Raw genomic sequence first — 20,712 nt, 5'->3', positions numbered from 1 at the left:
TCATTTTCTTCATTTTTTTAAACAGTGTGTTTCAAGAAATATTTTTTCCCTTATGATTTGTGTCTTATCTAAAACTTCTTTCCTGAACTCAAGGTCAACAAGGTTTTCCACTAGGCTTTATTCCAAAAATTTTATGGTTTTATGCTTTACACTTAGGTCTATGATCCATCGTGCATGGCTTTTTGTATATGGTGCTGTATTTAAGTTGAGATTCATTATTTTTTCATATGGCTGTCCAAATGTTCCAGCATCAGTTTTGAAAAGAACATCTCTCCCCATCCAATTACCTGGACATCTTTGTTAAAAACCAATTGGCCATATACGTGCAGGTTTATTTTGGGATGTTCCATTGTGTTCCATTGATACAACAGTCTATTCTTACACCAACGTTCATTGTGTTGATTAATGTACTTTCACAGTAAGGCTTGAAATCAGGCAATATGAGTCATCCAACTTTGTTTTCATCTTCAAATTATTTTGGCTATTTGAGGTTTAGCATTTTCGTATAAATCTTAGAATCTTTTTGTCAATTTTTATAAAAATTGTTGGAACTTTGATTAGCATTGTGGCCAAATGAGAAATCAATTTGTAAAGAATTAACCTATTAACAGGGTCAAGGGGGAGGGCATAGCTCAGTGGTAGAGCACATGCCTTGCATGTAAGGGGTCCTGGGTTCAATCCCTGGTACCTCCATTAAATAAATAAATCAATAAACCTAATTACCTCCTCCCCCCAAACAAAAACAGAAACAAAAATTAAAAAACAAAACAATGTCAAATTTTGTCATCCCTAAGCACAGTGTATTTCTCTATTTATTTTGACCTTCATTAATTTCTCTCATCAGTATTTTGCACTTTCAGCATTAAAATCTTGCAGATAATTTGATGTATTCTGATGTATTGCATGCCTTATGCCATCACTGATGTATTTATATTTCAGTTTCCAGCTGTGGATCACTGAAACACAAGCGGTTGTTTCGCGTTCACCCTGACGGGGAGGGAGGGAGCGATGCGAAGGCTCGTGTTCCGCAGCCGGCCTGCGTGTCGTGTCGCAGGAGCGCGGGGGCCAGAGAGGCCGAGGGGGCAGGCCCGAGGCCCAGGCAGGAACAGCTGGAGCACACGTGGTCGGCCACTGCCACTCCCTCTGAGCTCCACGCGGCGGTTTTCAGCGTTTCCGTCCCTGACGATGTTTCCGTCCCTGACGATGCTCTCCGCAGGCCACGGGGCAGGGGGACACATACGAAGCACGGGCGAGGCCACGTGGGGGCGGCGACACGGCGCGGCGCGAGGCCCGGGCGATCAGCGCGCAGGAGGAGGAGCCGCCGTTTCTGAATCTGTGCCGCTTACCAGCTAGCAGGGGAGCCTAGTCCCACGTACGGCGGGTGCGGAAGACAGGAGGGCCCCAGATAACAGACGGGGGCATGCTGCTCACGGACAACACTCTGTGTGGACACGGGTTTGACTTGTACCCCCGTCCCACGGGGGTGGGAGGGGGCGACATGGGAGGACCTCAGTGGACCCCTACAGGTGCACCGTGCTGTGCTGTGGGAGAGAAACCCGGCCACGAGTCCAGAAGTCCGATCAAGCCGCAGCATTGGACCCCGTAGCTGATAAGCCAGTGCCCCTACGATGGGACCAGCACTGTGGTCTCCTCCAGCTGCTAAGTTGCCTGCATGACTAACTCCACAGGCCTTGCAGTCTGACCAACTGAGCAGGAATGCAGAAGATGCTCAGGGCCCATGGGAGGGAGTGGGGTCCCTCCCAATGGCATAGTTATTCATTTAAAGAATTCACTGTATAAAGAAAATGCGTAAGCATTTTTCACGTCCAGATCTGCCTGAATACCGTCAAGGGAAAGGTATTCACAGCCTTCAGAGAGGCCTTATTTCTTCCATGAGTGACCCTGGAACAAGGTCAGTCTACTTTTCCTTGTATCCATCGTGCCTAGAGCTCCAAGAACATGCCCTCAGCTTCTCTGACCTGAGAGCCCTTCAGATACTTGAAGACAACTGTGGTTCCCTGATACTTTCTACAATTTGAGTGAAACACTTGCAAAATATTTAAGTAATTACGTGGCACTGAATGTGTGACAGTCTCTGTCCCAAGCTCTACTGCACACATGTGAACTCTTTGACAATGTGGTAGGCTAGTTACACACTGCTTTTATGCCCATTCTATAGATGAGCAAACTGAGGGCCAGAGAGGAGACCAACTCGTCCCAGACACACAGTGAGCTGGGATCTGAGCCCCAGAGGCTGTGTTGTCCTCACCGGGCCATGCTGCCTACACTAAAACCCCACCCTCACCCTGTTGAAATATTGTGTTACTTGTCTTCTTTGCATCTATCATCTCCTTTCTCTGCATTGTAAGAAAATTTTAAGAAACAAACAGAAAAAATTAAAGAGAGGATTTGCATATACTGAATCTTTTGACTATAAAGCAACTAATAAAGCAATAGTTAGATTGGTCAAGGTAGAAACCAGAAAGATAGCTTATGAAATAAGTAAAGTCATCAGTTATAAAGAATTTCTAAGAGGAATAAATGGTAAGTTTATTAAAATGGCTGAAATCCTCCTTTCATGTCTCACATCTAATAGCAGGCTCCTTTAAAGCTATGCTTGCAAAGAAGATGGGTCCAGGAATACAGTGACTTCATTCGAAGTCAGTTTTTACCCCAATTTGGCTGTTCTACCTGACCTTCTAAGACCTTCAAAATCTCTGGGCCACACCTCCACCTTTGCCAAATGCAGGAGTTAGACTAAGAAATATCTAATTGTATTTCAAGTCCTACAGTTTCATGACGCTAATGCACAATCTCTCTTTGTATACTTTTTTCATCTGTATTTTAAAAAAAAATCATTTACACACTTGATAATATCATAGGTCATACACTCTAGGACCTACTGCTAACAATAAATAACTGCACGTAGCTAGTTACAAATACTCTCATTCGTATAAGAAACAATGACTCTAAATAACTCAGTTGGATTGAATGGCAACATGTTAGTCACACAGATTTTTTTCTCTAAGAAAATGAAAATCATGCACCTAGGCTGATGGCATGTATTAATGTTTTAAATATCTATACAAAACAACTTTCCTTCAGGTTTCTATTTTACTTTTAAAATGAAACATTTTATCTGTAACCACTGCGATTAACAATAGCATTCATATAACTTAATTCTATATATTTAATTTTTTACTGATTATCCATTTGTAGAATATAAACGTATTAAAATGCTATTTTTCTAAAAAAAGGAATGAGCAAAGGAATCACTGCTATTTGAATATTCATTACATATTTATGCATATGGCAAAATATTTATGATATAAAATTAATTTTTCAAAAATAAGTTCCAATTATCTGTGGAGAATAAGAATTCAGCTAATAAACAAGAAGAAACATATAAAGGACAAGAAGACATATGCCACATTAATAGTAGTTTCATCAAAAAGGTGGACTAATGACAAAAATGCAGGTAACATTCCCCTCAACTCAGCTCAACTTTAGGCAGGCTTCTCCCCCGCTCGAGAACTCTGACCTCTCCTTAGAGAACTCACGGCTGTAAAATGCTTTCTCCTCCTCTTTGAGCTATTAGCCCCTCCCAGTCTTGCAACCCAGGATGTCTTTCTCAAGGACCTGAGAGCCATCCTTTGGAAATGGTCATCATCATGGCTGACAGCGCCCATCTCCCGTCCCCGTGGTGGAGGGGGGGGGAGTCTAACCCCCACAGCACCAGTGCGCAAAGTGGATGCCTCATCGCCCTGACCAGCCTCCAGACAACTTCCCCCAGCACTGGTCCTCCAAGCCCAGGGCCATCAAGCTCTCTGGCCTTTAGTTTCTGGGAGCTCAGCTCAATCTCTCTCTGTTCCTGCAGTACTCTTGGAAAAATTCTTTCTTGTATCTTCAACTTTTCTGGTGCAGTTTTTCTTTGATACTACTGAGACTTTTTTTTCCCAATGGTTCTACATGTTATTCTGCACTTCCCAAATTTTCTTCAATGAAAAAATCTGCTGATTATTAAAAATAGAAAGTTTTAGGGCGAGACATTTATCAGTGAGAAAGGAAAAACAAGATTAAATAGTATATTTTTCTAAAAGAAGGCTTTTGGTAGGGCAGACCCCATAAACATAAGGCAAATGAAAGAGCTGCCATCCACGTGTAGTCTGCATGCACGCAGGAGTGGTGACGGCAGCCGGCCCGCGGAAGGCGTTAGGTCAGCAGACAGCCAATTTCTGAACTCTGCTGGATTTATTCAAGACTTACTTATTTCTGTTAACATGAAAAGCATCTCATGCAGAGCGAATGTGCCTGTAGGAACTGGGATTTTATTTCTGAAAATGGAAACAGAAACATAATAAAACTAACGAAGATGACAATTATTGCCCATTATAACTAAAGCAATTTTAGAAAACTAAAGAGAACAAATAAAATTGACTACATGGTCACATATTGGGCCAACAAGGAAAACAAACCTAACAGAGACAAAGGGGAGGAAATGGCATATGTGACCCAGTTATTTTGGTGGTTAAAGTAAATGGACCAGATAGACAGCTCTCAATTTTGCTCCAGGAAACATAGCTACATGAGTTATTTATTATAGGGAACAGGGGTTTTTCTACATCAATAAAATAAAATACTGATCTGAAGATTAATGATGAATGAAACAGTTCCTAGAGTTCTGAATTAATTGTGATCTTTGGCCTCCAAAAATGACTTCAATTTTTGTAAGAGAAAAAAACTTACAATTTAAGAAAACATTTTGGTAAAATATTACTTGTGTCTAAAACACAAAAAAAAACATTGTTGTCACTTGTGGTTGGATTGGAAATTACATTGTTTAAGATACCTCATATTCATCTTAGGAATTCTCAACAGATACCTGCAAAGAGTTTCTTTTTTTAAGTCTCTAAATTAAAATCAGTTAAACCCAGAAGCTCCATGCATGGATGAAGGGAGTTCCTGACTATGTCAAGGGTTACATTTGCTAGAATTGACTCATTAGCATGAGTTTATTTTGCTGAACAGGTATTCAATGAACAATATTTACATGATACAACATTTCATTCATTTAAATCAAAGAGATGTTTAATAATCTACTGCATTTTCTAGACATTTTTTGTAAGTTAATTTGGTAAAACTTTCTTATTAGAGCAAGCCCAGAACACACACACACGCAGTTTATAATGTAAAAGAAGAAAATATTGAATGTATATGGTGGATGGAATCAACCGCCTTGAAAGGAACAGTTTCAAATACAGGGAAAAACTTAAATATCAATGCCTACCTTCCCCTCACCTCCCCTCTAAGTGAGTCCAGTTCTCAGCCAACACTGGAAGGCCAACTGGTTACCCAAGAGTATCTGAGGGACAGACAGTGTGGATTGTTTAAATCGGAAACCAGATTAAACAATTATCAGTGTCTCATCATGTCCCTAGATTCCGACATTTCCTTCTGTCCCCTGCGAGACTATAGAATCCCTTCCTAAGTTAAATTCTTAGGGAATTGATCGACCACTTTAGCAAGATTTCATGGCTACATTCTTCAGATTTTTAACAATGTAGTCATAATATCTGATTAGTAGACAGGCTGGATTTCTCAAAGAATTTACCACTAAAGGAAAGAATTTTGTATATATCAAGTGAGGTTTAAATGCAAAAGTCCTTTACAATCTAAAGAATAATACAAAAACATGAATTAGCAGAGCTGAAACAACTGTCCATTTAATTACTTTCTTTAAAGTATTCATCTGAAATGAAACAACACAAAAAATTTTATCCCAGCGTTCCCTCCACAAGTAGAATATAAATTGGTAATTAGGACACTTCTAAGCTGAAAGAGGGCTGTGTTAATAACTACGCTAGGTAAGTAGGCATCGTTAACTAGAACTGGACCAAAGCAGGACATGCAGCCACTCTAGTTACAGGACACTTCTGAAAGTGATGGACTGAAAAGTTGTTAAGGTCATAAAAAGCCACGGGGGACATGAGGACACCCTGGGGAGCGTCAGAGTATTACCATTACCACAGCTTTTCTTAGTGGGGCACGCGGCCCCAGCTGCAGCGCCCCGAAGGCGAACTAGCTTCCAGGCGGTCCTGCCGTGGGCTGCACTGATCAGAAACTAAGGGTAGTGTCCTGAAACGAAGGGTTATTTTTCTCATAAGAAGAAAGCCAGAAACATACAGCCCAGGGATGCTGGCCACCTTGAAGACATCGTCTAGGACTCGGGTTAGTTGTAGCTTCCTGCTCTGCATTCTTAGCAAGTGGCTCTCACTCTTTGGTTGCAAGAACACTTGGCGTCTCCAGGTAACACCTTTATGTCCCAGGCAGGAAGGGAACAAAAGGGCAGAAAACAACGAGGCTGTCCAGAAAAATCTGTGCCTTGAATCAGGAGAACAACAGTTTTCCTAGAAGTTCTACCCATTAGACTCGCTAGATTCAGTAACCAAAGTGCAACACTTGGGGCTCATTAGTACACGTCGAGGGGAAGCTGGGTAACACGTGGGCGGCTGGCTTGGAGCCACACTAAGAAGTGTGTGAGCCGCCTTTCTAAGGAAAGTGGACCAAGCTATGCTGAGGGCTTTGTTTCGCTGAATTGGCCCCAAGTAACACAGGAATTTGTCTGGGTTGGGGGCCCGGAGTAACCACAGGGCCTTTGCTCTGCTAAGGGGCATTCGCAAATTTGGTCCAGAACGAATGACTAGACGTTAGGAGTCCTACCGAAGTCCCGGGGCTCCTTCTCCTGTCCATCTTCCCAAGTGATGCTCGACTTTGCCACTAACAAGTGCTGATGGAGTTTAAAATAGTATCATTTTGAAGGACTTCTACATATTTCAGTTCACTCCCAGCTGGTGCGCATTTTATAGGATCAAGACAGAGAATGTGCCGTCTTAGCTCTGCACAGAGGAACGAAGCAGGTCTCCTTGGTGGCCAAGAGACTAGAACACGCTCTACGGAACGTCAGAGCAGAGCTCTGGGCTGAGCTAGCCGTCATCCAACACTGGCCCTGGCACCCCTCAAAGCTTCCTAACAACAGAGGCCGGGCACAAAAACTGATCTCCCTGAATCGTGAGATGCGATCACGGCACACCTGGCAGGTCTGAGTTACCTGTGGAGGAAAGACCAAGACCACATGCACTAAATCCTCCTGTCTGTTCCCAGTGCTCGGCACAGGCCGTGGCCAGCACGTCACCTGCTTTTCTTCTGGGGTTCAGATGTGGGGCCAACACGGCCTCTCCAACAGAAACCTTTCCATTTGCTTCATGCTATCTGTGTCTCATTCTCTGAAGATTCACCACTTCAGATCAACACCTATCCTTTGAGGAGGAACTTTGAGAACAAGCCACAGCAAGGGATGTTAGTTTATTTTCCTTTGTGCTAACCTACAACAGAACCAGCTGGGCAAAGACAAGCAGCAGGGGATTTGCAGAGCATCCCCGGCTCGATCACAAAGCACGATGCTCTGAGCTAAGAAGTGAAGTCGGGGCTGTAGCTAAAAGTGCGTTCTCTCAGTGAAGCTTGCATAATGAGATTTCACTGCAAATCGCATCCCTGCTCAAAAGAAGAAACATCTTTAAATAAGACAGTTCCCTTTCTTAATGATAAGTGCTAACATTTTGAAATTGGGTTTACATATTCTTTCTTTCATGCATAAAGAGAGTGTAAAGGATGGATGCTTCTGATCACAGAAAATGTTTATGAAACAGTAGCAGTAAGAAAGCTCAGTACAGACGCAAGGGCTCTGTGTGCCCGTGTCTCACTGCTCACTGTCACGCACCCCTGTGGGCGACATGCTAACAAAATCCAGACTGTTCACCGGCGGCCACAACTGCCCTGCCACCCAGAGCGACAGCACAAGAGCTTCCAAATGACTCTGCCGAATTCGGGCTGGGAGCCTGGCGGGGCTTGATCTCAGGTGATGCTCTTTTACTACTAAATGTTCACGGAAGCCGCGGTGAATTGGGCACGCTCAGGTCATTCAGGGTCACAGGAAAGTTACCAGGACAACTGTCCCACAGGAACCAGCGACATGGCGTTCACCCGGCAGGGCAGGGAAGAACAGCTGTGTCCCTCATTCGTCAGTGGTTTCAGATCTGCAGGGCGAGACGGTGCCCGCCGCGCAGCCCTCCTGAGCCCCGTCCTGCCTCAGGGCGGAGGACGTGGAAACAGAACCCAGAGGCATGGGTTCCCACTGCAGCCGCCCTGACGTCTGTGCCCTAAGTCTGTCACCCCTCTGCGCTTCTGTTTCTCCGGCAATAAAATGTAGGTCTAGCCATCGTAGGTCATGGAATTTAAAAATGCATAGATGGAAATTATTATTGAAATTGCTTTGATATGCACATTGCATTTATTTTCAGTTGAGCAGCAAAGATCAGAGAAGAAACCCTCTGGCAGCCAGAAGCTGGCTTTTGCTTTGGTTTTCACTGCTGTTACCCTTAGTAAGCGAGAACCCACAGCGTCTAGTGAACTGCTCTGCTGCACACAGACCCTGTGCAGGGTTCTTGTGGATTCGAACTCCAGGACTCCAGGAAAAGGAAGGTGAGAAACAACAGTGGGCACATTTCAGGGTCTCAGTGGGCGAGCCCTAGGAGAGCATTTCCACGTTCAGACACCGACGGGCACACACGGCAACAGGGCCGGTCAACGAGCGTTGCGCTGTGCGCCAGAAACTGCCGCAGCACCGGGAACTGACTGGACCTCCATAAAATATATACATTAAAAAAAAAGCAGTCAGCGAGGCACTGAGACAGCTAAGGACGGAAAAGACAGCGCAGAGAGGAGGCACCCGGTCAGCGGGAAGGCACAGGGACCGGCAGTCAAGTGCGAGAACAGCCGTTCAGAGTTTTAAAAAGACCCTTAAATAACTGACTTGATGTTCGATTTAATTTTCTATTCTATCTCTGAAGAAAGTAACAGCAGACTGCAATGAAAAGAAGGTCAAACTTCAATATAAACTTATCTCCGTTCTCGCCAGGCGTCCTTGTGTGAGTGACACCGTCTTTAAACCCTGCATGGCAATCCCTGACGCACCGCCGTGATGCCCAGGGAAGACAGGGCGACTTGGAAGTCCAACTACTTCCTAAAGATCATCCAACTCCTGGATGATTACCCAAAACGCTTCATTGTGGGAGCAGACAACGTGGGCTCCAAGTAGATGCAGCAGATCCGCATGTCCCTCCGCTGGAAGGCTGTAGTGCTGATGGGCAAGAACACAATGATGTGCAAGGCTATCCGAGGGCATCTGGAAAACAACCCAGCTCTGGAGAAACTGTTGCCACACATCCGGGGGAACATGGGCTTTGTGTTCACCAAGGAGGACCTCACTGAGATCAGGGACATGCTGCTGGCCAATAAGGTGCCAGCTGCCGCCCGTGCTAGTGCCATAGCCCCGTGTGAGGTCACCGTGCCCGCCCAGAACACTGGTCTCGGGCCCAAGACCTCCTTCTTCCAGGCTTTGGGCATCACCACCAAAATCTCCAGGGGCACCACTGAAATCCTGAGTGACGTGCAACTGATCAAGACTGGAGACAAAGAGGGAGCCAGCGAAGCCACATTGCTGAACATGCTGAACATCTCCCCATTCTCCTCTGGGCTGATCATCCAGCAGGTGTTTGACAACGGCAGCATCTACAACCCTGAAGTGCTTGACATCACAGAGGAGACTCTGCATTCTCGTTTCCTGGAGGGTGTTTGCAACGTTGCCAGCGTGTGTCTGCCGATTGGTTACCCAACTGTGGCATCCGTGCCCCATTCTATCATCAATGGGTACAAGCGGGTCCTGGCTTTGTCTGTGGAGACTGATTACACCTTCCCACTTGCTGAAAAGGTCAAGGCCTTCTTGGCTGATCCATCTGCATTTGTGGCTGCTGCCCCCGTGGCTGCCGCCCCCGTGGCTGCCGCCACCACTGCTGCTCCTGCCGCCGCCACCGCGGCCCCAGCCAAGGTTGAAGCAAAGGAAGAGTCAGAGGAGTCGGACGAGGATATGGGATTTGGTCTCTTTGACTAATCACCAAAAGCGGCCAAAACGGCCAGCTTTATTTGTGAAACAAGGAAATAAAGGCTTAATTTCTCTCAAAATAAAAAAAAAATTATCTCCAAGTTTCAAAGCTTTGCCCAGTATCAACAAGGGGGAAACGTAATTGAAACAGCTACACTTCACTGCAGAGGACACATAAGCCACTGATTAATCTGTTTAAAATATGTTGTTCAATCAATCATATAAAAAACAATAAAAAGTACTCTGGTCAAACTGATTGATTTGCTTTCTTTTATTTCTGAAAGCAGAAAAAAACCCCCAAACTATAGACACATAGGTAGGTTAATACTTTTCCAAAATAACTCATTATGGAAGAATCTGGTTTTAACTCAAACTTTAACTCCGTTTATATATACACACCTCCCTACTTGGAAGCCATAACATAATCCTAAAAGTAAGTGGAACTTACTGGGTATTGATTTTAACATCAACATCTGGAGAGTAAAATTCTTCCACAGCAAACATCCGTACGACTCCCCTCACCGCAGCGAGTCGGGAATACACTAACACGGGGAGCAGGGTCAACATACTCTAGCCGTTAATTCCAGGACACTCGGAAGGTAGCTTACCAAGTAACTACTCTTGACCCAACTTGTGTTTCTGTGGGTTTCTTTTTTTCCTCCCACATAAATATGACACCATTTTTTTCCATACGTGGAAGTAGGAGAGGGGTCGTGTGGTGTCGGGACGAATGACCTGGGGTCTGACTGCTGGGCTGTGAATCTTGACTTGTCACTTCCCAGCTCTGAAATCTGGGGAAAGTAAGACAATGTTGATGGGGCTCTGACCATAGAATAAGACAAGCCATGAAATTCTTAGCATCGTGTCTGACACACAACTTAAGCGCCTTTTCAACACAGTCGAAAAATCAAATCCAGTACTGAGTATATTTTAGTGTTAAGTAGAGGCCAGTGCAGCTGTGCATGCCTTGACCCTCTGAATCATCTGGTGTGGCTTTAAATTAAGTGTTTCTGAACGCCTGGGATGGGATGGGCTCTGAAATCAGACTTCCCGCCAGACTCACTCACTCACCACAACGGCCTTGTGAAGCACCTCTCCCACTGCCTGGGAGGGGACGGCAAGTCACGCTAACCCTCAGCCTGCCTCTGCGCCTGAGAATGGAACGAACTCTCCGATGGATCAACTGGGGACGCGTCTCCTCAGCTCTTCTGTCATTCCGGGAGCCAACTTCCCTGCAGGGAGCACGACCTCTCCTCCTCCCACTGTTCTGAGCCTTGCCTGGGGAGCCCCGCACGTGGGAGATCTCCCCTGCTCACAGGCGCCTTGGACCTGGCACAAAGCCGCCCAACAGCGGGATATATTTACAAACACTTCCAGCTGCCACACTCAGTCACGTCCTCTGATGTGGCCTCCGTCCCTGATCAGGGTGATCGGGCCTCCATCTCTACTGCTTGATGATTTCTCAGGTTGTCCAGAACGCAGATGGTCCTCTTTATTCAGGGAACCCCCACACCCCCCAGTGTTCGCCACCACTCCACCGCCAGACAAGATGCAGGTTCAGAGAGAGGAAAACTTTCCTCAAGGTCGTGCTTACATAACGTAGATTTTGTTTTCAACCTGAAATTTTTTTCTTTATATATTTATGCCTTTTATTGAGATCTAATCCACATGGTACAAAATTCACACTTTCATAGTGTGTAAGGCAGTGCTTTTTGGCACAGCCACGAATTTGTGTAACCATCACAGCTACTTCCAGGACATTTCCGTCAGCCCCCAAAAGAAACCCCACGTCCAGAGTCACTCTCGATCCCACCTTCTCCCCACTCGTGGCCACCGCTCATATACCTTCTGTTTCTGTGAATTTGCCAGTTCCAGACTTTTCATATAAATCGCATCATACGTTAAATGTGCTTTTTTTGACTGGTTTCGTTCACCTCCGATGAAGTTTTCAAGGTCCAGCCTCGCTGGAGCATGCGTCAGATTTAGGGGATATTTTACCCAGTAAAAAATTATTAGTTTTATAGTTTAGAGAGAAAAAAAGTGAGTATTTGTATTTCTTACTTTAAGAAACTTAGCCACTATGACGGTTGTTGGAAACCTTCCACGTCAGTTTAGGTGAAACTATGGAGTGTATTTAAAACAGTGTCTTTGGTCTCATGATGACAAATTAATTAAAGAACTAAAGTGGTAATGTTTAAAATCTCAGAGGGTTTTCACGCCGAACTCATCACTGTCCACAGGGATCTCCTGGGAAATGTGACACGCAGCTTGGAGCGTCTCCCTTGGAGCTGAGAGACAGACTTAGCGGGGACTGGAAAACGCCAGGTGGGCAGGGAGGATGGCGGGGTGACCGCGGGGGCCGGGCGCCAGCCTAGGCCCCGTCGGGGCGGCGTGGGGCGGGGGGCACTCACAGCTTGCCGGGAAGGCCGGGGGGGTCGTGGGCCACCTCTTCGTACAGCTCCTCGTGCGCCGCGGAGGGGCCGCAGCAGGGCTCCCGCACGCTGCCGCCCCAGGCCACCTCGGCTCTCAGCAGCATCTCCTCGATGCCCTCAGATGCGGCGACATCTGCCGGGAACAACGAGGGGCTCAGACCGCGGGGGCGACGCGGGGGGCACTCCCGCCGGCGCCGCGCAGAGGCCGCCGCGCCCAACTGTCCGCGCGAAGCCGGACGCAGCCCGCTCACGGCGGGCGGTGGGCGGGAGCGGCGCCGGGGCCGCCCCGAACGGCTGCCTGAACTTGGCCACTTCCAGGCGGAGCGGCAGCGCACAGCACGGCGCGCGCAGAGCGCGCATGGGGCAACTGTGAAACCCCTGAGAAGCCGAGCTTGGGAGGACGCGATGCCCTTCCGTCCTCGGTGGACGTCTCCCTGCGTCCTGGGGAGCAGCGCCCACCCGGGGGCGCAGTCACGCCTCCCGGTGACGGCTATCGCGTAAGGCGCGTGGTGGGGTGCTACAAACGTTCTGCTCAAGGGCGGATGCACAAGTAACTGCTCGGTTGTGCTTTCAGAACTCTGGGTCTAGCCCCTCTGTGACGTTTTTCTTCTTTAAAACTAAATAAAATAACTACTATTTCCTTACAAATTACACATTAACAGTGACATCCAAACATATTGGGGCAGCAGTATAGAAATGCATTAATCAAATTTACACTCACTAACAATTGAAACTGAGAATCAATACATCCTGAAGAAAAATTCACCTTAATAGCAATTAGGAACCCAGTGGTGGCGCTTTCTCCCTTCTGATCCTCACTACTCAGGTCCATGGCCTCCTGTGTCCATGAATCCGAGTTCCGTGGCTTCATGGGCTGGGTGAGGCAAGTCAGCCACCACAACAAGATATTTTTGCCAGGGTTTTATCATCATTTGCTTTAGGTTGAATCACATCTGCCTAAGGAGTAGGAGGCAGCTCTGTGTCCTCATCTCGGGAGATCACTTCTGCACTGCATAGCGGCTACACCTCCAGCTGCGTGTATCCCCCAGCTAATTTTTATGTGTCCCTCCCAAATTCAAGAAGCACAAAATAACAAGGACGCAATGGAGGGCATATGATGACCTTCATGTGCTCTGCCATGGGTGTCTCGTCCCCTGCTCTCTGCACTTTTATCTGGTTCCTCCCTCTCGCCGTTGGATGAGATGTGAGTGTGTCCTGCACCTGCCTGAGACTTCTCCCTGCCTTAAAGCCCTTTGTGAGGGAGTATTGTCATTCTAACCAACGCATGTTTACTGAGAGTCCACTAGGGTCCCATCACTGTGTCTCTCATGACCAACCTGGCGTGGAAAGTGGGTGGCACTGATGGTGGACTTTGTGGGACCAACATGCGCAAAATTGTCTGAGAGTCATCAGACCCTAGACCAGAGGTGACCGGGCCTGACAGAGACCAGCAGTGTAGTCACTCCCTGGGGCTCCGCCCTGGGATGTCTGTTTTGGCAAAGCTGACACTGGACCTAAAAGGTGTAAGTGTGGCAGATGGGGGTCCATGCAGTCCGGGGTCACTCATATACTCCATCCTCTGGGAAAGAAGCCAGAAATATGATCTTGAAAAATGTGATCTCCTGGTGAGTGAGAGGTGTGGGATCCTCTCTGGGAAAATCAGGAAAATCAAGGCAGTGAGGAAGAGGGCTGGGGAGGAGTGTGCTGGGTCACACACAGATGGATCCCTTCCAATGCCCATTGATACATGGAGATAAAGGATTTCTTACCCCGGTTCCAGTCCTCACGGTGATTTGGGATACAAGGATGTAATGCTTTAAATGCCATTTCCTGCAAAGAATGGGCAAGTTGGTTCAAAGATGTATTCAGTTCATACACAGGTATGCAGATAAAATTTGTGAAAAATACTATGAAGGTCAGGAATAGGATAATAAGAAAGAGAAATAAAAAAGACAAAGTGTAATTGGATGCGGGGAGCGGGGGAGCTCTGGGCAGGTTTGGAGGAGAAGTCGGTTTGGGAGGAGAGGGGCTTGATGAACAGGTGTGAGTGGGGGCAGGAATCCCACGCAGTGGGCGCGGCACGGGCGACCATGTCCAGGAGGCAGGAAGGATAATGACAAAGTTTTAATTGATGAGCCGAGAAAACAGCACAGCGGCTGCAGCGGGAGAGGAAGTCAGAGCCGTGGAGGTCAGAGGCCAGTCATGCGGGAACTGCCAGTGCTTGATAACAGGCACCGAATGGATTTCAGCGACTACAAGGTCACGTTTAAACACCACCTTAGGGGCCTTACAGGACTCAGATGTTCATGGGAACGCTCCAAACCAGCGATGGAAACTGACCTCCCAGTTCCCAGAAATCTGCAAAACTGAAGGTGATAATTATCAATGGTTAGAACTGCAAAGTGCCGTGGGAAAGGGGTCCTGACTGGCTGAGAAAATCAGGGGATGCTCAATGCTGTTTACACTGACAATGTCCAAAATGGGCCATTTTTAGGCGTTCTGAGATTGAGCTGAGGAAGAGCACGTCAGGGATGTGGTCAGGGACGCTGGCAAAGGCAGAGGAGGGAAGAAAAGGGTGCCGCTCCCTGCGGAACAGCCAGAGGTTAATGCTTGGCCCAGCAGGAGGCTTGGAAGGACAGAGGAGGGCACTGGGGTCTGACGAGAACTCGCCAGCTTGTTGAGTTCAGTCCCAGAAATTTCCATGGGGGCCAGGGAGGACACAAGGGCCCCCTTTCAGGCTAGCATCACACATCTAGGAGCCTGAGGACCAACCCTCCATCAGAGAGATACGAGAGCCCTGTGGGGCATTGGAACATTCAAAGGGATTCCTTTTCTTCACACAGAGTAAGTCAGATAAAGAGTGTCCGGGTTAGATAACCAAAATGAAACATTCTTAGACGTTTTACTGAGACAGCCTCCTTAGAAACATAGGTAATTAAGTTCTTGGCACGTACGGCTATATTTAGCTACAAAGTGTAATTCTTTCACAGGAGTCTAATGTGTCAATGAGTAGATCCTCTGGGGAATGAGATTAATGTGTAACTATGATACAGGGCCACAATTAAGGGGACAAGAGATTTGATTATAACCAGAACCCTATTACTACCACCAGACATGGTTTATTTCCCACACTACAGACTACCGATAACTGCTGGAGAAGCAGGAATGTTTACACATGGACTGCAAGTTTCAAAAGTGCATTGTCCTACTGAGGTCTCCCAAATCCACCCATCCATCTGGATGTCAAGCACACTCTCCCTAAATGCTATCTTCATTCCCTCTGCTTATGAGTGCATTCTTCCTCCAAACGTTACAGCTAGTGTCTGAATCCCTCCCAGGCCTCCCAGAGAAAGTCTCACAGTTAGGTCCTCGGCGCAGGAATCTTTTCCACCAAAATATCACTAGTATCCCTTAAGACACTATACACAGTAACAAAAAAGGTTAGTGATGAGATGCTTCTTTTGGAATCTCAACCAGCATGTAAGGGAACCAAAGAACACTTCTGACACCACGTCGAGTCTTCTCCCCTAAGACTCCTTCGTCGCCCATGCTCAGCTTGAAGAGGTTGCAGAAGATGGACCTTTGCCCCTTTTCTGTAGAAATGGAAGGAGAATCTGGGAGTGGGGATTGTAACTGAGGAGGTGAGACTGGAACTGGGCCCCGCAGCACCTCAGCATTACTCCAGATCCATTTCTTAGCTGTGACATGGCTGTGCTGTTATGCTCACTAAGCCTGAATTCTACCCCAGTTCACCATGAACTTGGCTTAGCTGGCTGCTGCTGCAGAGAGCTGGGGATGCATGTGGAGACTAAAGAGTAGCTGTTCTATGGGCTTCACCCTTGTTCCTTATCCTTCAGGACAAGCTAACCAGAGATTTACGACTTGGATAATGTTCCAACTGCAAGCAAGACTTGACGGCTACTTGGAATCTTGTGATCAAGACAATCACCGCTGAAAATAGAAGATTACTCTCTCCCCTGCATGTAGCCCTTTACCCTTTTCCCTGCATAATCTCCAAGCAAAACGTGGGGCGTTGGGATTTGGTTCTTTGGGACGTGAGTCCACCTTCTCCCCAGGACTGTTGGCTTCCTCAAAAAAGCTATCTTTCCTTTTACCTAACACCTGTCTCTCCATATTGGGTTTCTTTTTTTTTTTTCTTTTAATTGAAAAAAAATCGACACAAGTTAACTTATTTACAAAACAGAAAGAGACTCACAGACATAGAAAACAAACTAATGGTTACCAAAGGGGAAAGATGAGGGAGGGATAAATTAGGAGTTTGTGATTTGCAGGTGCACACTACTATACATAAGACAGATAAACAACAAGGTCCCACTGTGCAGCGCAGGGAACTATCCTGAGGACTGGATTCTTGCGGGAGGAGCGGCTGAACCCAGGCTGGGTACCAGCGCTTTGTGTACACTCTCTCTTTCACTTTCAAACCAAGCTCTAGGTAAGCAGGGCTTTCCTTGCTGTCTGAAATACAGAAAGAAAAATAGTTTGGACGCTGGAAATTGTTCCAGGCCCTTTCTCTTGCATCGTTCTGCTCCCTCAACAGAAGCTACACTTTCCACCCCTGTGTTATTTTCTAAGTTCACCTCCAAATTCAGTGGCGAGTTCTCACCAACAAGAGACAGTTACGGGAGCAGAGGTGGAAAATGAGTGTTTTAAAGACGAAATTTCTTCTAAAAACATTGAATTATTTTCTGGAAGACTATTCCTCAGTATCCTCCAGAATATTACAGGACCAAACTGTCCATTTATAATGTGGCCTTCACTTACCATTTGAAAGTCGAGACAGAAAGATTTCTCAAAAGCTAGACTCTCGGCCTAAGTGACAATACATAGCATATAATTCTCTTCCTGTGTTTGGTGACGTTTTAATGTTTCAGCAGATCAGTGACACATTCAATGACTGTTTCGGTTTTTGAAAAATACTCCTGACTGGGAGAGATTTAATTGTTGTCAAAACACATCAAAGCACCTACCAATGTCTTAAAATCTACACATGGTGTTTAAACAAGATTTGTGCTTATATACAAAACGCCTACCAAAAAGGACATCAGAGAGGTGAGAGTTAATGAAAGTACAAATAGGCTACAAAGATCTAAAAGGTCGAAAGAAACGGAAGTCACTGAAGACACAGGGTGCCCCAGTGCAGGCAGGAAGGCTGCTTTCTGCCAATTAAATGTCACACTTTCTCAAGATGACCTAAAGGCCAAGGAACCAAACACAGTGTTAACTTAGTTCCTACCTAAATTATTCTAAACTCAGGCAGGGGCAGGGAGTGGAGCCACGACCTGGCACGCAGGGAAGCGCGCTCCTGCCCTGTGGGCCCTCGGGATTGTCTCATACTTTCCCTGGTACACAGTCTTCCAGTACACACTATACAGAGGAGCTTAGCACCATCTCAAAATTTGAAAAAATTATTATATTATCATTATTAGCTGAGGTTTAGGTGACCATATGCTTTACAGTTCTCTAAATATGGAAGCATTATTTTTCCCCTTTGTCTCCTATAGATATGACCCCAAATTATGTCCTGTCTCATTTAAAAAAAAAATCTATAGGGATGGAGCCTACTGCAGGTTCAAATAATTTACTCTAATGATGATGATGGTGTCTAACTACAATAAATAGCACACATACACACACACACACAAAATCCCTAATTTTTGCTTTAGGAAGCTTCCTAATTTTCCATTTTTTCACAACACTGTCTAAAGTCCATCAAATATGAGTTTCAAAAGATTATAACTCGGCTGCAGTGTCCCTGGGCTGCACGCCTCCGAAGGAGAAACGCGTGTTGAATGGAAGCACATGCTCACAATTATCTCTGACCTACCTCTCGAAAAGTGGTTCCTCTTTGTAGATTTTTATATGGGTCAAAACACCTACACCCTGAGTTCAAAGTCATGTAACAACCACTCGAGTAAAAAGGATCTCTTACATTTTTTTTCTCACCACATTTCTTTCCATGAAGAGAAAAAAAGAAACTTACAGTGAAACATGTATCACCAGTAGCTTCCCAGGAGTCAAAAAATACCTTTTTTTAATAAGACTTGCTGGAAAATATGAAGTTGAGAAAGTGGATTCGCTTATAAAAACCATAGTGAAATGAGGAAGCGGCCAGCATTCACAGCAAGACCAGGTTCCCACTCAGAGATCTGTCATGGGCTGCATGTGCTAATGCTCAACGCAGCTAAAATGAAAGGGGGAAGAAAACAACGGTGCTGCAGCTGATACAGATGTTGCTAAGTTTCAAAGCTTTTCTACTTCAAAGAACAAGAATTTCTAACAGAAATTCTGTTGGACCATCAAGTGGGCGGTCAATTTTATAGTAGCCACCATTTCTAAAATGACTGCTAGAACTTCAACAAGCGCAAAGTCATGGAGTGAGTCAGGGTTCACGACAGCGCTGCGGACAATACAATGTTAACCAAAGAATGTCACTGGCTGCTTCTGAGCTGCCGGACACAGTTCCATGCACCTTGCAGGAATTATGTCCACAGCTCCACGGAGTAGTTAAAATGTTAAAATTACCCACATTTCATAGGACGATAAAGCTACCAGAAGTTTAGCAAATTAAGCAGCGTCAAAGATAGGGGAACTAACAGAGCCAAAATACAAGCCGGGTTCTGTCTGACATCACTGCAAACTCTTGAGTGACTTTTGCTCATCAAAGCCCCCCGCCCCACACTCCTAGGGCAACATTGCCAGAAATTTTGCATTAGAATTAAGAGTACTAGAAAAACGTAGCCTGAAAAAGTCAAGGATTCGGGTAAATACGAGTAATTAGAGAAGGGCCGGCTTTGTTCGCTGGAATAATTTTGTTTGTAGAATAGGTCCTTGGAGGGTGTGTCTGGACAGAGGAGGCTGCAAATGGCCGGTCAGATCTCTGCTTAGAAAAACTGAGAAAATTTCCCCAGGCTTTGAATAAAGTCTGCTGTAATCACAAATATATTTTCTTTTGTGGACTTCTCTGTTCATGATGTACAGAGGACGGAAAATCAAAAAAAGAGTTCCATTTCTGAACTCTCCTCATGCCACACTGGGGAAACATGGATGGTTTTGTGAGACCATCAGAAATTTAGCAAATGGCACAAGAAGTGGTCTTGAACCAAAGAGAATCATAAACATTTCAGTCCTCCCCTCTCCCCGCAGGAAGTCACAGAATTCTCTAGGCAGGCATTTGATTTTAGACATCATTGGGGGCTTCAGTTAATTTCATTCACTCACAGATGCCAAGTATATTCATGGAGCACATACCACGTGCAGGATGTTCCCCACATGACACCTCTCTGTATGAGACAGAAATAGACGGGGACCTATGACGGGGACGGACTCAAGTTTACAAATCAGTAGCCTAAGGGAGCACAACCCTTGTCTCCTGAGGTAACAACGATGAGGAAAGATGACAAGGAAATAGCTGTGTGAGTTGCAAATAAACCTCTGGTAACTTTGTTCAATAATCCATTTGTCCAAGTACAAGATTTCCTGTTCTTGTTCTCAAGATAGATTGTAAGTCAGGCGGCAACACTGTTTTAGGTTCCAGTGAGTAGAAACAGTGTGAGTGGAGACCATAAGTGTCTCTTCAAATCACAAAAGAAATCAACACATACTTGTCCATTCCTATTTTGCCACGGTCACCATTTTTTTAATGAAAGAGCAGGTCCAGCCACAAAAATGGATACTTAGAACTTATATAAGATAAGAACAGTTAAAGAAACACACAAGATGTTGGGGGAAAAAAAAGCCCCTCAAATTATCACTTTAATAGCAGCCTTTAATTTTTTTTTTCAATTAGAGGAAGACAATTCACTTTTGGTTTGTTATATGAATTTGGAATTTAATTTTTAAAATTTGGAAACACAGAATCTTTCCAAACCAATTCATTGATATGAGTTAGAATTTTACTATCTCTGTGTTAGAGATAAGAAAACTAATGTTCGACTAAAACAAAGTTATTTGTACTCCATCAGCATTCAATACCAAAAAAAAAAAAAAGTCATAACTCCAGGAGAATCTAAATATGCTCCAAAGTGTTGAATTTGGGTGGAATCCTAGCTTAGGTTTAAGACACACACACACTCAGTCCTTCTACTGTTTATTTTGTAGAATGCCACAAAATGGTCCCTAGATACTAGAGTGTTATTCTCTTGAAGTCAGGGCCCTGTGTCTGACTTACCCTTTGTCTTATTGCACAGTGTCTGGATCATCGCAAGTGCTCAGTAAATGTTTGCTGAGTAAATAAATGAAAGTAACACTGACAGTGATCACTGC

General features: G+C 45.5%; 1 protein-coding gene and 1 pseudogene across 1 annotated transcript in view; one reads left to right on the top strand and one right to left on the bottom strand.

Moving 5' to 3' along the window:
• The window catches only part of LOC140694373 (unconventional myosin-XVI-like), a 272,327-nt gene extending 259,538 nt beyond the window's left edge, over window positions 1-12,789 (bottom strand). Inside the window, exons 1-2 of the mRNA XM_072957644.1 lie at window positions 12,681-12,789; window positions 12,409-12,562 (exon numbers count right to left, since the gene is read on the bottom strand). Of these exons, the coding sequence (XP_072813745.1) occupies window positions 12,409-12,562; window positions 12,681-12,789 (263 nt within the window). The remainder of the gene's footprint in view (window positions 1-12,408; window positions 12,563-12,680) is intronic.
• LOC102531942 (putative ribosomal protein uL10-like) lies at window positions 8,989-10,075 on the top strand (annotated as a pseudogene).
• Window positions 12,790-20,712: the final 7,923 nt, after the last annotated feature.

Source organism: Vicugna pacos, unplaced genomic scaffold (assembly GCF_048564905.1).
Source record: "Vicugna pacos unplaced genomic scaffold, VicPac4 scaffold_21, whole genome shotgun sequence".
NCBI lineage: Eukaryota > Metazoa > Chordata > Mammalia > Artiodactyla > Camelidae > Vicugna > Vicugna pacos.
The sequence above is the reverse complement of the archived record's forward strand: the minus strand, read 5'-3'. Positions and strand labels throughout refer to the sequence as shown.